The sequence below is a fragment of the Vipera berus genome, assembly GCF_964194415.1.
Source record: "Vipera berus genome assembly, chromosome: 2".
Lineage (NCBI taxonomy): Eukaryota > Metazoa > Chordata > Lepidosauria > Squamata > Viperidae > Vipera > Vipera berus.
In genome coordinates, this window is record NC_138203.1 from 263,702,869 (window position 1) to 263,722,906 (window position 20,038).

Genomic DNA, 20,038 nt, shown 5'->3' on the forward strand with positions numbered 1-20,038 from the left:
GTTGTCCTTGAAGACATCTGGAAACTGGACTGGTCGAGAATGCAGTGGCACACACAAAGTTTTGGGCGTCCTGTGGTTCACCCAAGTAACACCACTGCTGTATGAGCTGTAGTAGGTTCCAGTTGCTTTTCAGGGGCAATTCAAAGGGCTGGTTATTACCTTTAAAGCCCTACACCGCTCAGGGCCAGGTTACTTGTGGGATCATCTCTCCCTGAGAGTATCTCCTGGTCCTACTAGGTTAGATAGGATGGGTGTGCTCCAGTTCCCTCCGCTCAAGAGTCCTGGTGGCACAATGGTTAGAATGTAGTATTGCAGGCAAACTCTGCCCGCAGTCTGGAATGACGGGCTCAAGGTTGACTCAGCCTTCCATCCTTCCGAGGCCGGTAAAATGAGGATCCAGACTGTTGCGGGCAATGTGCTGATGTTGTAAACTGCCCAGAGAGTGCAATAAAAAGCACTATGGGGCAGTATATAAGTCTAAATGCTATTGCTATTGCTAAATGTTGCTATTGAAGATGGTCACAAGTAAGCAGAACCTGCTCCAAAGCACCCTCACCAATCTCTCGGTGGACACGCTCCGTCACACTGCGGGCCCCCATCCCCAACTCTTGGCCATAGTAACGTTTGGCAACCTGCCATATGTGGGTGTCCACTGGTACAGCCTCAGTCTTGTCCAGGGCCATGAGGCACACACAGTCAGCCACCTGAAAGGGAAACGATTGCACCATAACAACGTTTATCAAATTTATGTGACACCATGTTCTCTATATCAGGGGTCTCCAATCCCCGGGACGCAGCATATTACCGGTTATTGAGCCCTTCAGAACTGGGCCTGCAAAGTGGCGGGCAAGAGCACACAGAGCGCGTGCATCCCCACTTGTGGAAGCAGTGGGCAAGTGCCGGCACGCGCGCTCTAATTACACGAATGGCAGGCGCATGTACTCATTGCTCACACAGAGCCATCCACTCTCCCGCCCCCTGGCCAGGCCGCAAAGCCAGAAAGGTTGGGGAACTTTGCTCTCTATTGTTGATATATCAATATCAGCAATAAATAAGAATTCCAATATGACATATTAAAACAATTTAAGTCCATTTAATCACAGCAACAAACGATAAACATAATAAATAAACGCAGATAGCATCATCCCAACAGAACAGGGGTCTTTTAAGACTTGTGAACTTCAACTCCCAGCATTCTGGGAGTTAAAGTCCACAAGTCTTAAAGCTGCCAAGTTTCGAGACCCCCGCTCTATTGGAAAGCTGATCCACGGAACAGGAGGTCATTATAATGATTCCAGGCTTCCCTTGCCTCAAGGAATGGGAAACCACCAACAGTTTTCCCCAGGATGAACAAATCAATAGGTTTATTCTAGTTGGAAAATACCACTGTTACTGTTTGACTATCAGAGATAATCAGAGGTACAGCCGAGGAAAGGAGGGGGGGTAATTTGGCTTTTGCCTTAAGCCAACTGGGGCCTTACATTTGGGCATTAGTTAGATTTTTTTTTAAAATATAGTCAAAATTACAACCCACTGTTTGGTTGGCACCTTAAACTCAAGGCATTTGCTACGTTTTTACTTTTAAAAGTATTTAAGTTGTAATCCACTCTTTTGTTTCATAAATGGTCGTTTTTTTCGTATCTGTTACTGGTATATGTGAGGCCTCAAAAGTTGGAATTGGCCTAAATCAGGAGTAGGCAACCTTGGCTCTTTTATGACTTGTGGACTTCAACTCCCAGAATTCCTGAGCCAGCCATGCTAAGGGAAAAGGGAGAGGTTTCCAAGCTGAGCCAAGCTGGCTAGGGAATTCTGGGAGTTGAAGTCCACGAGTCATAAAAGAGTCAAGGTTGTCATAAAAGACCCAAGGTTGCCTACCCCTGGCCTAGATGTTTCTGGACCTCAGGGTGGGGTGGGGTGGGGGTGCTTGATCGCCTCCCACAGCAAAAGGAAACCCTTTTTCGCAAACCGCAACTACATATTCCCACATTTTGGTACAGCCGAACCCACATGCTTTGGCTAAACAGAAAAATAGGGAGGGGCCCAGGTTCATTCTTACCTTGACTCCCACTCCTGGAAGGGTGCATAAGGCATGCCGAGCCTGCTCATAAGGGACAGTGCGCAACTGCTGGAGGCCAGCAGCCCCACCAAGAGTCTTCAGGACAGCCCGGGCGCTCTCACTAATAAACCGGGCCCGATAACCGAATCCCAGGTCCCTCAGCCGAGCCTCTGTATCTGCTCCTGAAACAGTTTATGCCAAGAAGTGGAGACATGAAACCAAATCCAGAAATAATTCTATTTTCAACAAGAAATGGAGCTGCCTCTTGGAGGGATGGGCAGCATGTAAATTTAATAAATAAATAGGCACTGCAACATCGATTAACTGCCTATCAAAGGGAAATTGACGGCTTACAGCCAGCTACGGAAGGAACAATAGAGCGATGCCATCATTTTAATGGATTTACCTATCCAAACTAAGATTTACAGTAATCACAGAAGGACTAATACTATTCACTTTAATTCTGATCGTAGATCTGCTGCTGTTCTCACCAAGTCTCGCAAGAAACTGTTAACCAGCTCATCAGAATTTTCCTTTGGCAAGCAAATAGAATTCCTGCTGCAGGATGGACCTTAGAAGCTCAAACTCTGGGATGTATTTTATTTTCTCATTACTTGTTTAAGTTACCTAAGCTACCAGTTACCTGGTCCAATTCTACCATGTTTCTCCGAAATTAAGACCTGGTCTTTTATTTATTTTTTGCCTCCAAAAGAAGCACTAGGTCTTATTTTTGGGGAGTGCCTTACCTTAGGACCACTACAGTAAGACTTTATTTTTATTTTTTTTAATCCCATTTATATCCCGCCCTTCTCCGAAGACTCAGGGCGGCTTACAATTTATTTTTTATTATTTATTTTTATTTTAATTCCATTTATATCCCGCCCTTCTCCGAAGACTCAGGGCGGCTTACAAGCTTAGCAGTAGCCTTCATTCTATGTATATGCCTGCTTATTAGGGCTTTCACACACACACCAAGCGGCATTATTACAAAGTCAGCTTAATTGCCCCCAACAATCTGGATCCTTTAAGCACAAACCAATTTAAGCACAAACCAATGTGCTTAGCAATAGCCCATGCCCCAACACCTGTCGCACCGCTGCTTGACATCTGTGGCCGCTTACTGCCATCTGCGGTTGGATGCCATGCGGCACATTGCGCCATTGCAACTCCTCATGCCAGGATGCCGCATGGTGTTTTGGGCTGCTTCACTTGCGCAACACTTTGGAGCGCTTCTGTTGCTCGCGCATTTCAAGCTGCTTCTGCTACTCATGGGAGGATGCTGTGTGGCTCTTTGGGCCATTTCCACAGCAGAAACGGCCCAAAGTGCCACGTAGCCTCCTGCTGCAAGCAACAGAAGCAGCCGAAAGTGCTGCATAAGGAGTGGAAGCGCCCCGAAGCGCCTTGCGGCGTCCTGTCAGAAAGAGCGGCAATGGCACAATGTGCCACATGGCAGCTGGCCACAAATGGTGGCATGCAGCTGCAGAAGTCAAAGTAGCGGCGCGACAGGTGTCAGGGTGTGGGAGGTCTGGCTGTGGTGGTCCTACCGGTAAGGTAAGTGGGTGTGGGGCACGTGGGGTAGCTTCACCACCACCCCACTACTCCCCCACCCCCGCTACTCCCACTTTAGCTTGAATTTTTGGGGTGCGCCTCACCCCGACACTAGGGCTTAGTTTTGGAGTAGGGCTTATATTAGCTCCATCCCCAAAAACCAAGCTAGGGCTTACTATTGGGCTGGGTCTAACTTTCGGGGAAACACAGTAGCAATGAGCAATAACTATTAAGCGAAGGTGCGAAGGGGGAATGCATCACGTCACTCTTCATTGGCACATCTCTACCCATCTAACAAAACTGCAAGTATCCTTGTACAAACTGCCCAAGCAAAGATTCAAAGGATCTTTCAAGGAAGTTTTAGCAATGCTTAGTTTATGAGACTGGGTATCTTCTCCCAGTTCCGTTCATTCTTTCTATAGTATTGATGAATGGTGAGAAGAATAGACAGGCTCGAAACCAACCGTGGACGTCTACGATCACAACAATTGTCAATTGCTCTTTTAAGTTAAACTTCCAGCACTTCTAATGTGCAATCTTACGTTGACTTTTCCTTCAGATCATTGTCCACTTGGTGTATTCATCTTTTACAAGCCTGAATTGCCAGTAGATTCCTTATGCTTGCTGAGTTGTGCTCCCAAGCACTTAAAACATTTTTCTTCAGCTATATGACCTACAATAAATTAAGAGATCTTAAATAACTGCTGAATTGATCTTCAGAGAGTCATATTGAGAGGGCATAGAAAATACATTGCTCTCTCAGAGTTTTCTTAGCTGCAGATGGCTGAGAGATTTTGGTACCACTGGTGTACAAACCATAGTAAATGAAAAGTACTGTTGTGGATGGGAATTATGACTACAACTAAGGTATGTGGTGGTTTAATTTATTTACTTATCTATGCTCTTTATTATTTCAGAAAGAGCCCCTTTGTGATTTAAAGCAGAACTGCAGGAAAGTTGCACACTGAATCAGCCAGCACTGTGACCCCAAAGTAGAGACAGATATCAGAAACCAGAGCAACTGTCCTTTCTTAGTGTTAAATGCATGGTGGGAAAAGAGGAAATTGCAACCAGGGTCATCTGAAACAGGAAGGTTAAAAGGAGTGTTCCCACACTCTCCCCTATGGTATTCTGCAAACACTCCAAAAGTTGCTTGACATCAACTAAGAACTTCCCTATTGTGTAGTGAAGAGAAAGCATCAGCTTCTGTGTCAGATAGCCCCAGTTCTTGCAGACTCAAGTCTTGTTAAGCATAAAGGTTGCTTGGAAGAAAGAAACAGGTGTGAGGGTTGGAAGAGAAGGATGAGGGAGATGGCAGATGCCAGAGGATGACAAGGAGAAGCCTTCAGAGAAAGTATCTACTGCAAGGGTGCCCAACCTTGGCAACTTTAAGACTTGTGGACTTCAACTCCCAGAATTCCCCAGCCAGGCATGGGGAATTCTGGGAGTTGAAGTCCACAAGACTTAAAATTGCCAAGGCTGGATATTCCTGGTTTACCTGATCAGGCCTGTCTCAGTAAACCCCTCCATCCTTCCCAAAGGTGCTTTTTCATGAGGCAACTGGACTTTCTTTTTTCTCTTTGAAGACATTTTACTTCTCATCCAAGAAGCTTCTTTAGTGAAACATCTTCCAAGAGGAAAAAAAGAAAGTCCAGCTGCCTCATGAAAAAGCACCTTTGGGACAACCATGACCTGGATGAGTGAGAATCTCCATGGACTTCTCCATCCCCTTATGCTGCCTGGTTGAAACTCAACTCATAGCCTGGGCTGTAACATGCACGTCAGGACCCATAATGGTATGTGGGAATGATCTTGGAAGACAGGGGAAAGACACGTAACCAGGGGAATGGTTGGCTGAAGCAGGAATGTGAATGTAGCAAATTCATTTTGATGTTGTCTGGAGGCTTTTAAGAAGAGACTGGAGGTTTTGTTTTTGTTTTTTTAAAAGTACGCTGGAGGATTTTAAGAAAAGACTGGACAGCAATTTATAAGAAATTGTACAGGTCTCCTGCAAGAGTAGGGGTTGGACTAAACGACCTCCGAGGTCTCTTCCAACTCTGTTACTGTCACAGAACAGGAAGTGGGGGACAGAACAGGAAGTGGGGGGTGGAGTCAGAGGTGTAGCAGGATGGCTTGTGGAGGGAAAGGCCGCAAGGCAACTTAGAGGCCCAAGGCTTTACCTGCCATGGCTTGCAGTGAGGGGAAGGCATGATAGGTCTTGGTATCCAGCTGGCAGAGGCGGCGTCCAAAGGCCTGGCACAGGTGCTGAATCATATTGGTGATGCGGGACAAGTGGTTGTTGGAGGTGCAGATAAAGGAGAAGAGGCACTCCACTGGGTCCTGCCGCAGCACCCGGACGCCTGGAGGAAGAAAGAAAGAGCCAGCCAAGCACTCAGTCGAATCTTTAATAACAACAACAACAACAACAACAATAATAATAATAATCCCCCAGTGAGGTACTACCTTGACGTGGTTGTGGGGCTTGTGTACTCTGAGGAAGATGAGAGCTATGCCAGAGGTTCAACCACACTGGACAGGTCTCATCAGAGGAGTCAGACAAAGAGTGTCTCTCCCATAAAAAATATGGTGAGACGTAAATTTCAGAATGACATACCGGCTCGGATGTTGCCCGGGTTAACAAGGTCCGGGCTAGATGTTGGAATTCCTGGATATCTAGTGAAAAATGGTTTACAGGACTCAGGACTGTTGGCTGAGCAACCAGGGCCAGCAGCTGCAGAACTACTGGAAGAAAAGGTGTTTACCCATCGCAAATACACAGTGATTGAAAACAAAGAAATAATGATCTGTTATTACAGATCAAGTCCAAAAAGAAGAGGATATCTAAAACGAATGCACCAGTTCTGGAAAGAACAAAATCCAGAATCAGAAATAACAGAAAAGAGACTAGCAGATCAATGCCGATTTATAATACGAAATAAAGTATTCACAGAAACAGAACTGGACGAGCTGCAAAGGTTTACCCAGAGCAAAGAAATCAAAGCCTTGCCAGAGGTAATTCAGAATGTAGAGGCAAGCCAGGGGGAGTTGGCAGTGAAGGAATCCAGCAGAGATATACAACTGTTCTCATTTGGAAACCAGGCACCTCTTCCTCAGGAAGAACAAAGCCCTCTAACTAAAGAAATAAAAGAATTGAAACAAAGAATAACTGAGCATCTAGAACAGCACAAAAACAACAGAATAAGGCTGCCTGCACTGAAGCTTGTTCCAAAGAAACAGCTAGCACAAGCATTAAAAGATGCAAATACTGCAATATCAAGTATAAGCACCAATTCACTGCAAGAGACAAACCAACTAATGTACAGCACAGCTGCAGTTATAACTGAATATCTGGGATGCAAAATCAACAAAGAAGAAAAACAAACAAACAGTGCACCACAAAAATGGAAGATTAGACTAGAAAATAAGATCAGCAAGTTAAGATCACATGCAAGCAAGCTAGAACAGATGAAAGAAAAGAAGCTGAAGAACAAGAAGACCAAAGAATACCTAATCAAGAAATACCACTTAGAAACAAGGAAGATCAAGGAAGCACTGGAAATAATAAAGCAGCAAATAACAGCTATAGCCAGGAAAATCAGTAGATACGAAGCTTGAATTGCAAATTATAGGCAGAACCTCCAATTTCAATCCAGTCAGAAACATTTCTACCAATCCATCAATGGAGAAACTGCAATGAATCAGTCAGTACCTGACAAGGAAGAAACAGTGCAGTTCTGGAAGCAGATGTGGGATAACCCAAAGAAACACAACAAGGATGCGGCTTGGTTAAAAGAGGTGGATGCAAATAAAACAGAAGTTGAAATGAAAGAACTAGTAATAACAACAAAAATGATAGAAAAAAGAGCAAGGAAGATCAGCACCAGGTGAAGATGAACTGCATGGGTTTTGGTTGAAACATCTAACTGTTATATACCCACTCATTGCCAAGCAGTTCAACGATATACTACAAGGAGGAGAAATTGAAAAGTGGCTAACATCTGGGAAAACGTACCTAATAATGAAAAAACCAGCAAAAGGGGCAACACCAGGCAACTACAGGCCAATTACCTGCTTAGTAACAACTTTCAAATTGCTAACTGGTGTGGTAGCTGATGCAGTACAACAGCATCTAGTTGAAAACAATCTCTTTCCACCCGAAGAGAAAGGAAACCGCCCCAATAGCACAGGAACAAAAGATCAACTCCTAATAGACAAAATGATCTTGCAAAACTGCAAGAAAAGGAAGACCAACCTGAATGTGGCATGGATTGACTACAAAAAGGCATTTGACTCTGCCACATGACTGGATAATCAAGTGCCTAGAAATAACAGGAGTCAGTAGAAACATCAGAAAATTTGTGCAAAGATCGATGGCACAGTGGAAGACAGAGTTGCAGGTCAATGGTGAAAGACTGGGAGAGGTTAATATCAAGAGAGGAATATTTCAAGGAGATTCATTATCACCACTACTATTTGTTATTGCACTGTTTCCCGTCAACAATACTGAATAACTCAGGACATGGCTATCAAACATCAAAAACATCTGCCAGACTATCCCACCTCCTTTACATGGATGATCTGAAGCTGTATGGAAAAACATCATCTGAAATAGAATCGCTGCTGAACACTGTCTGTATATATAGCCAAGATATTGCAATGGAGTTTGGCTTGGACAAATGTGCCACACTTACTTTCAAACAAGGAAAAATAGTGAAAAGTAAAGGAATCAAGATGCCCCACGGAAATAACATTAAAAGTCTGGATGAGGAAGATTACTACAAATACTTGGGTATCCTTCAACATCAAGCACATGAAGTCAATAAAAAGATTAGAGGTGAATACATCAAGAGAGTGAAGAAGATCTTAAAGTCCAAACTCAATGGAGGAAATACCTTGAAGGCAATCAACACCTGGGCAATTCCAGTCATTAGATACACAGCTGGAATAGTGGACTGGACTCATGCAGAACTAAAAGCTATGGATAGGAAGACCAGAAAAATAATGACAATGAATCATGCCCTTGATCCACGCAGTGACATTGACAGAGGTAGTACCAATAGTCATAGGCGCCTTGGGTGCAATCCCAAAACAACTGGAACACCACTTGAACACCATCAATGGCATTGACAAATTTGCCATTAGTCAATTGCAAAACGCAGCTTTACTAGGAACTGCTTCCATCCTGCGACAATATCTGTAATACCATCAAACATCTGCCTATCCCAGGTCCTTGGTAAGGACTCGATAGGTAGACAAAAATGCCAAATCCAGTCTGAACATCTGGCTGACTGTGTGATTAACAACGACAACAACAACAATAAAGTTGGAAGGGATCTTGGAGGTCATCTAGTCCAACCCCCTGCTCAGGCAGGAAACCCTATACTTGAAACATAGCTATAATTTAAATTAAGTGGGATGAGATCTTAATGCCCAGTGCTGCAAGCACTCTGTGGGATTCATTCCTGGGACAGAGCATCACTGGGACATTGAATCTGACCGGAGAAGCAGGACGTCCTGACTGAACAATGCCAGGATGCAGCCCTGGGCCAGATGTCTTCACTGAGCTGAAGCATCACTCTCTAGTTCGTAATTTCTCAACCTTGGCAACTGAAACATATGAACAATTGCATATTTCCAGTTTAATGAAGAGAAGGACGAGGGGGGACATGATAGCAGTGTTCCAGTATCTCAGGGGCTGCCACAAAAAAGAGGTAGTCAAGCTATTCTCCAAAGCACCTGAAGGCAGGACAAGAAGCAACGGATGTAGACTAACCAAGGAGAGAAGCAACCTAGAACTAAGGAGAAACTTCCTGACAGAACAACTGATCAGTGGAACAACCTGCCTCCAGAAGCTGTGGGTGCTCCGACACTGGAGGTTTTTAAGAAGAGGCTGGACATCCATTTGTCTGAAATGGTATAGGGCAGGGGTCGGCAACCTAAAAAAGGAAAAGAGCCACTGGGAACCGGTTCCATCACAAATTAAAAAAAGTGGGAGCCGCGTGCGTGCGTCCATGCATGCGCATGCGCAAAAAACATTTTGTGCATGCGCAAAACGGTTTTTTGCGCATGCGCGGACGCACGCGGTTGCCATTTTTTTAAAAAGTGAAATGGAACCGGTTCCCGGTTCCCCGACGGCGACGGCCCGTCTGCAAAGCTGCCGCTTTCGGCAGCTTCGCAGACGGGCCGCGGCAGCTTCCTCAAAGAGCGGCGCCCCTGCCCGTTCGCGCGGAGGTACGCGCGCACCTCTCCAAAGGTTTGGGGAGGTGCACGCGCACCTCCGGTCGTTCGGAGAGGTGCGCGCGCACCTCTCGGAATAGGCAGGGGCGCCGCTCTTCGAGAAAGCTGCCGCGGCCCGTCTGCAAAGCTGCCGCTTTCGGCAGCTTTGGAGACGGGCCGCAGCAGCTTCCTCAAAGAGCGGCGCCCCTGCCCCTTCGCGCGGAGGTACGCGCGCACCTCTCCAAAGGTTTGGGGAGGTGCGCGCGCACCTCCGCCCATTCGGGGAGGTGCGCGCGCACCTCTCCAAACGGGCGGTGCCACTCTCCATTTGGAGAGGTGCGTGCGCACCACTGCCCGTTCAAAGAGGTGCGCGCGCACCGGGCGGCTGGGAGCCGCAGGTTGCTGACCCGTGGTATAGGGTTTCCTGCAAGAGCAGGGCGTTGGACTAGAAGACTTCCAAGATCCCTTCCAACTCTGTTATTTTATTAGGGCTCCAATCCCAGAATTCCCAGCCAGCATACTGGAGAATTCTGGGAGTTGAAGTCCACACATTTTCAAGTTGCCAAGGTTGAAAAACATTGCCCTGGTGCCACCAGGTTCCCTTTTGCAGGAGTGATGCTTGCTGCCTCTTCCTGCATGGAAGATACCTAGTTTAGGTTGTTGCAGTAGCAAACAAGAGGGGCAAGTATGCTCCTTTAAAACTTTTCTCTTCAAAAAGAGCAGACTCTTGCAACTTGCAGTCTGAGGAAGGAAAAGGCTTTAGAAGAGAGAGGCTCCATTTGAAGCCCTGCAAGTTCCTCATCTGTAGGATGACTTTCTCAATCAAATGCACCTAATCCTCAACGTGATTTTAAACACGTTTAAACAAATGGGCAGACAAAAGATGAAATTTCAGAAGTAACCTCTTTGTGGGAAGGGATGAGAGACTGAGCTAAAGATTCTGGATGGCTTTGAGACCTCACTACTATTTTCCTTGCTTGGGATAAACACATGTCCATTATCTGATCTTTTTTTAAAAAAAAAAACAACACAAAAAACCCCACAAAGGGCAAATTTGATGGACCACTAGGTCTTTTTCTGCCATCAGTTTTCTATGTTTGCAGGGTAAAGTCACAATGGCTTGGGTTCGGGATATCTGAGGGAACACCTGCTGCCGGCATCAAGTTCCCTTCGTCCTGTGCGCTCCCACAGGGAGGGCCTTCTCAGGGTGCCGCCGGTAAAAGATTGCTGGCGGATAACACCCAGGGGGAGGGCCTTCTCTGTGGGTGCACCTGCCCTTTGGAACCAGCTGCCCGTGGAGCTTAGGACTGCCCCTGACCTTCGTTCATTTCGCCGGGACCTGAAGACCTGGATCTTTGAGCTTTCCGGCCCAGGCTGAGAGTTTTAATTGGGGTTTTTATATTTCTTCGGGGATTTAATTTAATCTTTTAAAATTGTTTTTAATTTTTGTATCGATGTTTTAAGTACCCTGTAAACTGCCCTGAGTCCTACAGGAAAGGGCGGTATATAAATTCAATAAAATTCAAATTCAAATACATACTTTACTCTGGTGGTGCAGTGGTTAGAATGCAGTACTGCAAGCTACTTCTGCTGACTCCTGCCTGCCAGCAGTTTGGCAGTTCAAGTCTCACCAGCTGAACGTTGACTCAGCCTTCCGTCCTTCCTAGGTCAGTAAAATGAGGACCCAGATTGTTGGGGGCAATATTCTGACTCTGTAAACCATAAAGCACTGTGAAGTGGTATATAAATCTAAGTGCTATTGCTATTATGTCAAGGAGTCAAGGAGAGAAGCAACTTAGAACTAAGGAGAAACTTCCTGACAGTTAGAACAATTAACCAGTGGAACAACCTGCCTCCAGAAGCTGTGAATGCTCCAACACTGGAAGTTTTTAAGAAGAGACTGGCCAGCCATTTGTCCGAAATGGTATAAGGTTTCTTGCCTGAGCAGGGGGTTGGACTAGATGACCTCCAAGGTCCCTTCCAACTTTATGATGATGATGATGATGATGATGATGATGATGATGATGATGATGATGATGTTTAAACTAAGGAATTCAGTTTTCCTTGGTGCTGAATTATACAGTGGTCCCAAAGGTGCTTTTTCCAAGAAGGACTGGACTTTCTTGAATTTACAAAGAAGGCACAATTAACACAACACGAGCAAAGAACAACAAAAAGGCAAATTTTCTGCTCTATAGCTTAGACAACACAAGAAAGTCCCTTTGCCTCTTTAAAAAGCACCTTTGGGACAACCATAGACATGAATTATACAGTGGTTTCTGATTTCTGAATTTTCATGGTACTAGCAGTAAACAGAGAGAGATCTCTGGGCAAGAAAGCCTCACCAATAAAGGAGCATATTTGTTGCTCAGAGTTGAAGTGAGGGGTCCTTGGTGCTCTCTAAGCTTGGTTGTTTTCTTGCAGACATTTCAATACCCAAACTAGGTAACATCAGCTGTGCATTTTATTATCTGCAGTGCAAGTAATAAAATGCCTGCCAGGAATCAGTCAAGCTGAGAGGGCACCGAGGACCTTTCAAGAAAGCCTCTCTTTGGGGTCTGTCCATTTTCAAGTCTCCCTCTGCCAGACAAGGATAATGTTTGTTCCCTAAAATGAATAAAAATAAAGACATTTAAGAATTCAGATTCTGCACTCTTGATATGAGACACAGCTTTGCCGCTGGTCAATTAGTCTCAACTAAATAGAACATCACTTAGTTGTAATTCCTGAAAACAAGTGCTCACACACAAATTAGGATATTGTACAGGATATTACAATTAGGATATTACACAGAAGAGCAACAAAGATGATTAGGGGGCTGGAGGCTAAAACATATAGGGAAGGGTTGCTGGAATTGGGTATGTGTAGTTTAATGAAGAGAAGGGTGAGGGGTGACTTGATAGCAGTGTTCCAATATCTCAGGGGCTGCCACAAAGAAGAGGGAGTCAAGCTATTCTCCAAAGCACCTGAAAGCAGGACAAGAAGCAACGGATGGAAACTAATCAAGAGAAGCAACCTAAAACTAAGGAGAAACTTCCTGACAGTTACAACAATTAACCAATGGAACAACCTACCTCCAGAAGTGGTGAATGCTCCAACACTGGAAGTTTTTAAGAAGAAACTGGAAAGTCATTTGTCTGAAATGGTACAGAGTTTCCTGCCTGAGCAGGGGGTTGGACTAGATGACCTCCAAGGTCCCTTCCAACTTCATCATCATCATCATCATCATCATCATCATCATCATTATTATTATTATTATTATTATTATTATTATTATTATTATTTGATCATTGCACAGTCAGCCAGATGTTCAGACTGGATTTGGCATTTTTGTCTATCTATCGAGTCCTTATCAAGGACCTGGGATAGGCAGATGTGGATGTTTGATGGTATTACAGATATTATCGCAGGATGATGATGATGATATTATTATTATTATTATTATTATTATTATTATTATTATTATTATTATTATTATTATTATTATTATTATTATTATTATTATTATCTCTTCATCATGTAAAAAAATGCATGTATTTTTATTGCAGCATCACTCTCTCCAGTGTTAGTTTTTAAGTTTGCCTACCTGGGAATTTCACACCTACTTCCCGGAAATGTGAGTCAACATAAGACCAACCCTGGTACAAGGCAGACACATTGACGTGTAGCTGGAAATAGTCCTGGAGGATCTGAGAAGGAGTCAACCCGTCTGTTCCCCGAGCCAGCTCTCCAGGAAAATGGCCGCCCGGACGTTCGCTTGTCCCAGCACGATTAGGCTCCGGCTGTGTTTGCTTCCTGCTCTTCTTCATGGGAGGTTCGGGGAGGCCTTCTTCCTCTCTGCCCCCATCCTCTTTTTCCTCCTCATGCAAGGTGTACCACAGATGTTCCTCAGACTGCGTGAGAGTCCAGACCCGTCCAGCCAGCACGCCAGTCCAGTAGCCAGGGCTGCTTTCAGACCACCTGAGAAAATCACAGGCTTGGTTAGCAGCAGAAACAGCCAAGCATCACCTAAAAAGGCTACATGGATCCTTCAGACAATACAGGTAACCCTTAACGTACAGCAGTTCATTTAGTGGCCATTCAAAGTTACAATGGCACTAAAAAAAAGTGACGTATGACAGTTTTTCACACTTAGGACTACTGAAGCGTCCCCGTGGTCAAATGATCAAAGTTCTTGTCAACTGACTCATATTTATGATGCTTGCATTGTCCCGGGGTCACGTGATCACCTTTTGCAACCTTCTGACAAACCAAGTCAATGGGGAAGCCAGATTCACTTAACAACCCCATGTTGCTAACTTCACAACTGCAGTGATTTAATTAACAACTGTGGCACGAAAGGTCATAAAGTGGGGCAAAACTCACTCATTTAGCAACATAAATTTTGGACTCAACTGTGGTCATACGTTGAGGACTACCACCTGCAGTTCATTTCTCAGCCTAATTGCCACGTTTCTTAAAGCTGAGGTCACCGATGAAAAATGCACTGGGTCAAGATTCACCACAATAGCAAAGTTTGGACTAGAAACAACTCAAGCTTGGATCCCAAATTAAGTTAATAGCGAAGCTCATAACATTTCAAATCTCATGTCTTTTCTTCAAATTTCTCTCCAGTGATACGGGAGCACCTACTTTCCAATCTATGAAGAAGTTTTCCAAAATGACTGCAGAAAGAAATGAAAGGACAAGAAACTTTTATAACTTTCCTGCGTGCAATGTATGTGTGAGAGAGTAAATTTGGGAAAAGTAGCTGCATTCAGGCAGAAACACCTTCCTTCCTTCCTTCCTTCCTTCCTTCCTTCCTTCCTTCCTTCCTTCCTTCCTTCCTTCCTCCACACACAACTTTACTCACAAGCATCCAAGCTGCTGTTCCAGCTGCCTATAATAACTGAGCCATTCCCTGATGTTTGCAAAGATGTGCAGATAACCAGAGGCCGCCTCACCCCACCCAGGTCCTTAAATTACAAAATCAACCCCCAAGACAGCGTGTGTGAGGCTAGCTAAAATCAAAGGAGATAGGAAAATGGCAAGCAGGTCAGGAAGCAACATCTGGAGATTGACAGCCATTACAGCCATGCCAGAGGGCTATATCCAGTGCTTTTTTTGTAAAAGAAAAAGGTGCCGTAACTCACACATGTGAGTTCCATCCAAAAAAGGTGCCGGAACTCCGTTCTGAGCGTTCTATGACAAAAAAAGCCCTGGCTATATCAGTCAACTGCCAGGACCTCAAGCTACAGGGGTGGCGTATCCTGGTGGGATTCCTGCTGGAGCCTGGCACAGGAGTTCAGCTGCAGGGGTCAAAACCATCAACGCTTAAGAGCAGAGTTTGAAGCCTGGCCTGGAGCTTGGTATCAACTATAAAAGGAGAAGCTGCACTGAGGCAGCCTCTTATCCCAACTAGTGCAAGAACTTCTGGGGAAAAGGCAAAAATTGTTTGCTATTTTATAGACTTTTGAGATTTTTGTTTGAACGGAGCATTAAAAGATTGAAGGACTGGATATTAAAGACATATTTACGTAGCAGCATCACCTTGCAGAGGCTGAAAGGGTAGAGTTGGCCCAGAGGAATCGCCTGTTGTTAGAGAAGGGAGGGGCCAATGGAGGAGAACACTGGCAGTCCAGGTCAAAATGAGGGGTCCTTTGAGCTTGGTTGTTTTCTTGCAGACGTTTCTTGCAGACATCTCATTACTCAGCTAGGTAACATCATTAGTGCTAGCAGGGAGTGGGGTTTGCTCTCATTTTATATTCTGGTGGCCTGCCCTGTCAGAGTTGGTGGGGATGGGGGTTATTTGATTGGCCTGTTAAGCTTCTTTGGCAGTTCGTGGATTGGGGTATTGCTTACTTCTTGACTGTTGCTCTGTCGTTAATCTTGGTATTAATCTCTGCTCATCTGGGTAGCTGATTGCTGTAGGACAGGGCTTTCCAACCAGTGGTACAGGTATTACCTGTGGTACATTGGCACCTGGCAGGTGGTACACAACCATCCTAGAAATGTGGTACCGGGGGAGGGGAATGAGCTGAACCAGAGGCAGCACCACACAAGCCTGAGCGAGAGACGGCTGGAGCTGCAGGGCTGTCAGGGCTCAGTGGAAGCGCCAGGATCAGCGCTTCTTCGGGGCTGTCAGGGCTCAGTGGAAGCACCAGGATCAGCGCTTCTTCGGGGCTGTCAGGGCTCAGTGGAAGCGCCAGGATCAGCGCTTCTTCGGGGCTGTCAGGGCTCAGTGGAAGTGCCAAGATCAGCACCAGGCTCCAGCTGGAGCTCGGCGCTGATCCTGGCACTTCTGCTGAGCCCAGAAGCGCCGATCAGCTGGAATATTGCAGCATCTCCAAGGTCTTGTAATTTACATTCAGATGCTTGGTAACTTGAGATTCAAGGTGCTGGTGATGACCTATAAAGCCCTAAATGGCTTGGGTCCGGGATATCTGAGGGAGCACCTGCTGCCGGCATCAAGCTCCCTTCGTCCTTTGTGCTCCCACAGGGAGGGTCTTCTCAGGGTAACGCCAGTAAGATTGCCGGCGTACAATACCCAGGGGGAGGGCCTTCTCTGTGGGTGCGCCGGCCCTTTGGAACCAGCTGCCTGTAGAGCTTAGGACTGCCCCTGACCTTCGGCCTGGACTGAGAGTATTAATTGGGGTTTTAATTGGATTCTAATTGGGATTTTTATTTATTCAAGGTTAATGTAATCATTTTAATTGTTTTTAATTTTTGTAATTGTTGCATTGTTTTTTAAAAAAACCTTGTTAACCGCCCTGAGTCCTACGGGAGAAGGGCGGTATATAAGTTTAATAAATAAATAAATAAAATAAACTGATTCACATTTATGACGGTCACAGTGTCCCAGGGTCATGTGATGTGACCAAAACCATTTTTGACACCTTGCTAGGTGACTGGTGGTACTCGGATGTTGCCATATCCTAAAAGTGGTACAATGGGTGAAAAGCCCTGATTTAACAACTACAGAGTTTCACTTAACAACTATGGCAAGGAAGGTCGCAAAATGGGGCAAAATTCACTTAACAACTGTCTCACTCAGCAACAGAAATTTTGGACTCAGTTGCGGTTGTAAATCAAGGACTACCTGGATGTAGATATCGTTTGCGTCTATTTGTCAGGCTTCTTCCAGGTGTTCTCCAGTGTTCTTGGACTTGGCTTGTTCTAGGATGGTCACAGTTTCCCAGTTGAAACTATGGTTAAGTCTGTGTTGTGAGATTAAGGAGTTTTCATCATGTCTTCTAACTGCTAGTGGGTGTTCATGGAGACGGGGTGTGCTAAAACACTATGTACAGATTTGCTATGGTATGGTATGTTCAGTTCTTGGAAAGTATCCTCACTTTATGACATTTTTTTACAGCGGTTATTAAATGAACGTGATGGTTGTTAAGTGAATGTATTCTACCCAATAGGCGGGCTTTTGCCAGAAAACAGAAGTAACTGCTGGAAACCAAGTAAAAAATGACAAAAATCGTGTTCCAAAGGCGCTTTTTCAAAAGACAACTGGACTTTGGTTTTCCTTGAAGACGTTTCGCTTCTCATCCAAGAAGCTTCTTCAGTTCTGACTAAAGGGTGCAGGATGGAAGGATTTAAGTCATTTGGCCAGAACTGAAGAAGCTTCTTGGATGAGAAGCGAAACGTCTTCAAGGAAAAACAAAGTCCAGTTGCCTTTTGAAAAAACCTCTTTGGGACAACCCAGGACCTGGATGACTGGGAATCTCCACAGACATCAAAAATGGTGTTACGAGACTCTTCATAGACATTTAGAGAGACCTAAATAAAGTATACAGAGACCTCTGTATACCTCAACAGCTCTATATGGACATCACCTATATCTCAGTTCTTAGAAAGCATCCTCACTTTTAAGTGTTAGTAATTGTATTAGACTGGACGATGGTGCCACTAACTGAGCTTAGCAGCCAAGTTAATGAAAGGAAAACAGTATGCCAACTTATAAGCATGTGAAAATGAAATGGGAAAACAAAAAAATGGAAGCCTCTTATCGCTACAGGAGTGTGTCTGTTTTTCAACTTAACTTGGCAGCTTCTCTGACAGCTGCTCTCCAATCAACCCTGATCAACTCCCGTATCTGAACTGTTTGAGCAAATAACCCGGGACGGAAGCTGGGCCTGTCTAAGTAAAAAGCATCCCGTGTTCTGCCACTGAGCTACTCCCTTCTCCAAACATCACTTCTGAAGTTATAAAAGTCCTTATTATTTCCTGCCTTTTATCTATAGAGCACTCAAAGGTAAACAGTCTAAATTATTATCAGCTAACATGCAATTACCTTTATTGGTGGTGCAATTCAAAAAAGACATAGTTGGAAGGGACAGGCTTAATTCCTCTACTGAAAATGGAAGGAGAAATAAATTTACCGTATTTTCCGGCGTATAAGACGACTTTTTAACGCATGAAAATCTTCTCAAAATTCGGGGGTCGTCTTATACGCCCAGTCGCCTTATACGCCGGAAAATAGTAAATCCTCGGGAGCAGAGACGTTAGTGGAAACGGACAAATCCAGCACTCGAGAATGGCGAAAGACGGCCTCCTCATAAATAAACCAACCAGCCCAACCGAGGCTGAGGCTCCAGCTTACCGGCGTCCTAGGGCAGCAGACCCCTTTTTTGGGGGGGGAAGGGAGCGAGAGTCAAGCGCGTGCCGAGCCGCCGGCACTCGGCGAGCACAAGAGCTCAAGGGAGCGCGGGAAGCCAGGCGGAGGCCGACCTGACATGTTCGCGCGGAGCTGAGCTTCACCTGACCCTGGGAGTTTGACTTCAGGGCGTGGTGCAGTGGCCAGACCTACAGCAACACCCGCCCGGGAAGGCGCAGCTCGGGAATTGTGACAGGCAGACCGCAGCGGAAAGCTGGCGCTGGGGCTTTAGCAACCCGGGGTCGCCCCTCTGCCCTGAAGTAGAAGGCGGCCTTGGGGAGGGGGTGTGTGAATCTCAAACTTGCGGTGCAGGGCTGGGCCCGTTTCTTTCACCACCACCACCCCCCGCCCTCCGCCGCCCTGTTCATTAACTAACCTATGGAAAGAACCGCCTTCTTTCAGACCTGGTGCCTTCCCGAAGTGTTGGGCCACAATGCTCGTCGCTCCTGGCCGAAACAGCCAGCGCGTGTGGCTGAAGTAGAAGGGGGCGCCAAGGCGAGAGGAGACGAGGTTTAGGCGAGGCACAGCAAAGCTGATCTCAAGGCCAAAAGCTCTTGATAAACCTTCACCTAATTGAGAAGCAGCCCTGACTTCCTACTTACCCGTATTTTCCAGCGTATAAGACTTTAACCCATGAAAATCATCTCAAAAGTTGGGGGTCATCTTATACGCCCAGTCGTCTTATACGCCGGAAAATACGGTATTTTTGGAAGAAAGGCAAGTGGCCAAGGAGAAGCTTGCAAGTGGCCAAGGAGAAGCTCCTTTCTCCTATATCTCACAACTGGGTTATTATTTATAGCCACAAAATATACAAATAAAGTAAGACTGAGGTTCAGACCAAATCTTGTTACAGCCTCTAAAGGATTTCAGAATGTGGATGGAAGCCAATGTAATGCAATTTGTCACTTTGGAGAAACAGTCCCAAAGGTGCTTTTTCAATAGGCAACTGGACTTTGTTTTTCCTTGAAGATGTTTCACTTCTCATCCAAGAAGCTTTAGAATAGAATAGAATAGAATAGAATAGAATAGAATAGAATAGAATAGAATAGAATAGAATAGAATAGAATAGAATAGAATAGAATAGAATAGAATAGAATAGAATAGAATAGAATAGAATAGAGTTGGAAGGGACCTTGCAGGTCATCTAGTTCAACCCCCCACCCAAACAGGAGACTCTATACCATTTCTGACACATGGGAGTCCAATCTCTTCTTGAAAGCCTCCAGTGATGAAGCTCCAACAACTTCTGAAGGCAAGCTGTTCCATTAGTTGAAAATTGTCAGAAAATTGTCAGAGAAATTCTCCTTATTTCTAGGTTGAATCTCTTCTTGATTAGTTTCCATCCGTTATTCCTTGCCTGGCTTTCCTTGCTTTGGAAAATAGGTTGATTTCTCCCCACCCCCACCACCCTGTGACAGCCCCTCAAATATTGGAACACTGCTATCATGTCTCCCCTCGTCCTTCTCTTCTCTTCACTAGACTAGCCATGCCCAGTTCCTGTACCCGTTGTTCACAGGTTTTAGCCGCCAGTCCTCTAATCATCTTCTCTGCACTCTTTCTAGAGCAGACATGTCAAA

At 45.2% G+C, this 20,038-nt stretch overlaps 2 protein-coding genes across 2 annotated transcripts in view; one reads left to right on the forward strand and one right to left on the reverse strand.

Annotated features, from left to right (window-relative positions):
• Window positions 1–20,038, forward strand: part of TADA3 (transcriptional adaptor 3) — a 701,258-nt gene that overhangs the window by 69,609 nt on the left and 611,611 nt on the right. The window lies entirely within an intron of this gene.
• The window catches only part of OGG1 (8-oxoguanine DNA glycosylase), a 28,315-nt gene that overhangs the window by 4,158 nt on the left and 4,119 nt on the right, over window positions 1–20,038 (reverse strand). Inside the window, exons 2-5 of the mRNA XM_081320162.1 lie at window positions 13,407–13,780; window positions 5,785–5,964; window positions 2,057–2,238; window positions 557–704 (exon numbers count right to left, since the gene is read on the reverse strand). Coding sequence (XP_081176288.1) covers window positions 557–704; window positions 2,057–2,238; window positions 5,785–5,964; window positions 13,407–13,780 — 884 coding nt within the window. The remainder of the gene's footprint in view (window positions 1–556; window positions 705–2,056; window positions 2,239–5,784; window positions 5,965–13,406; window positions 13,781–20,038) is intronic.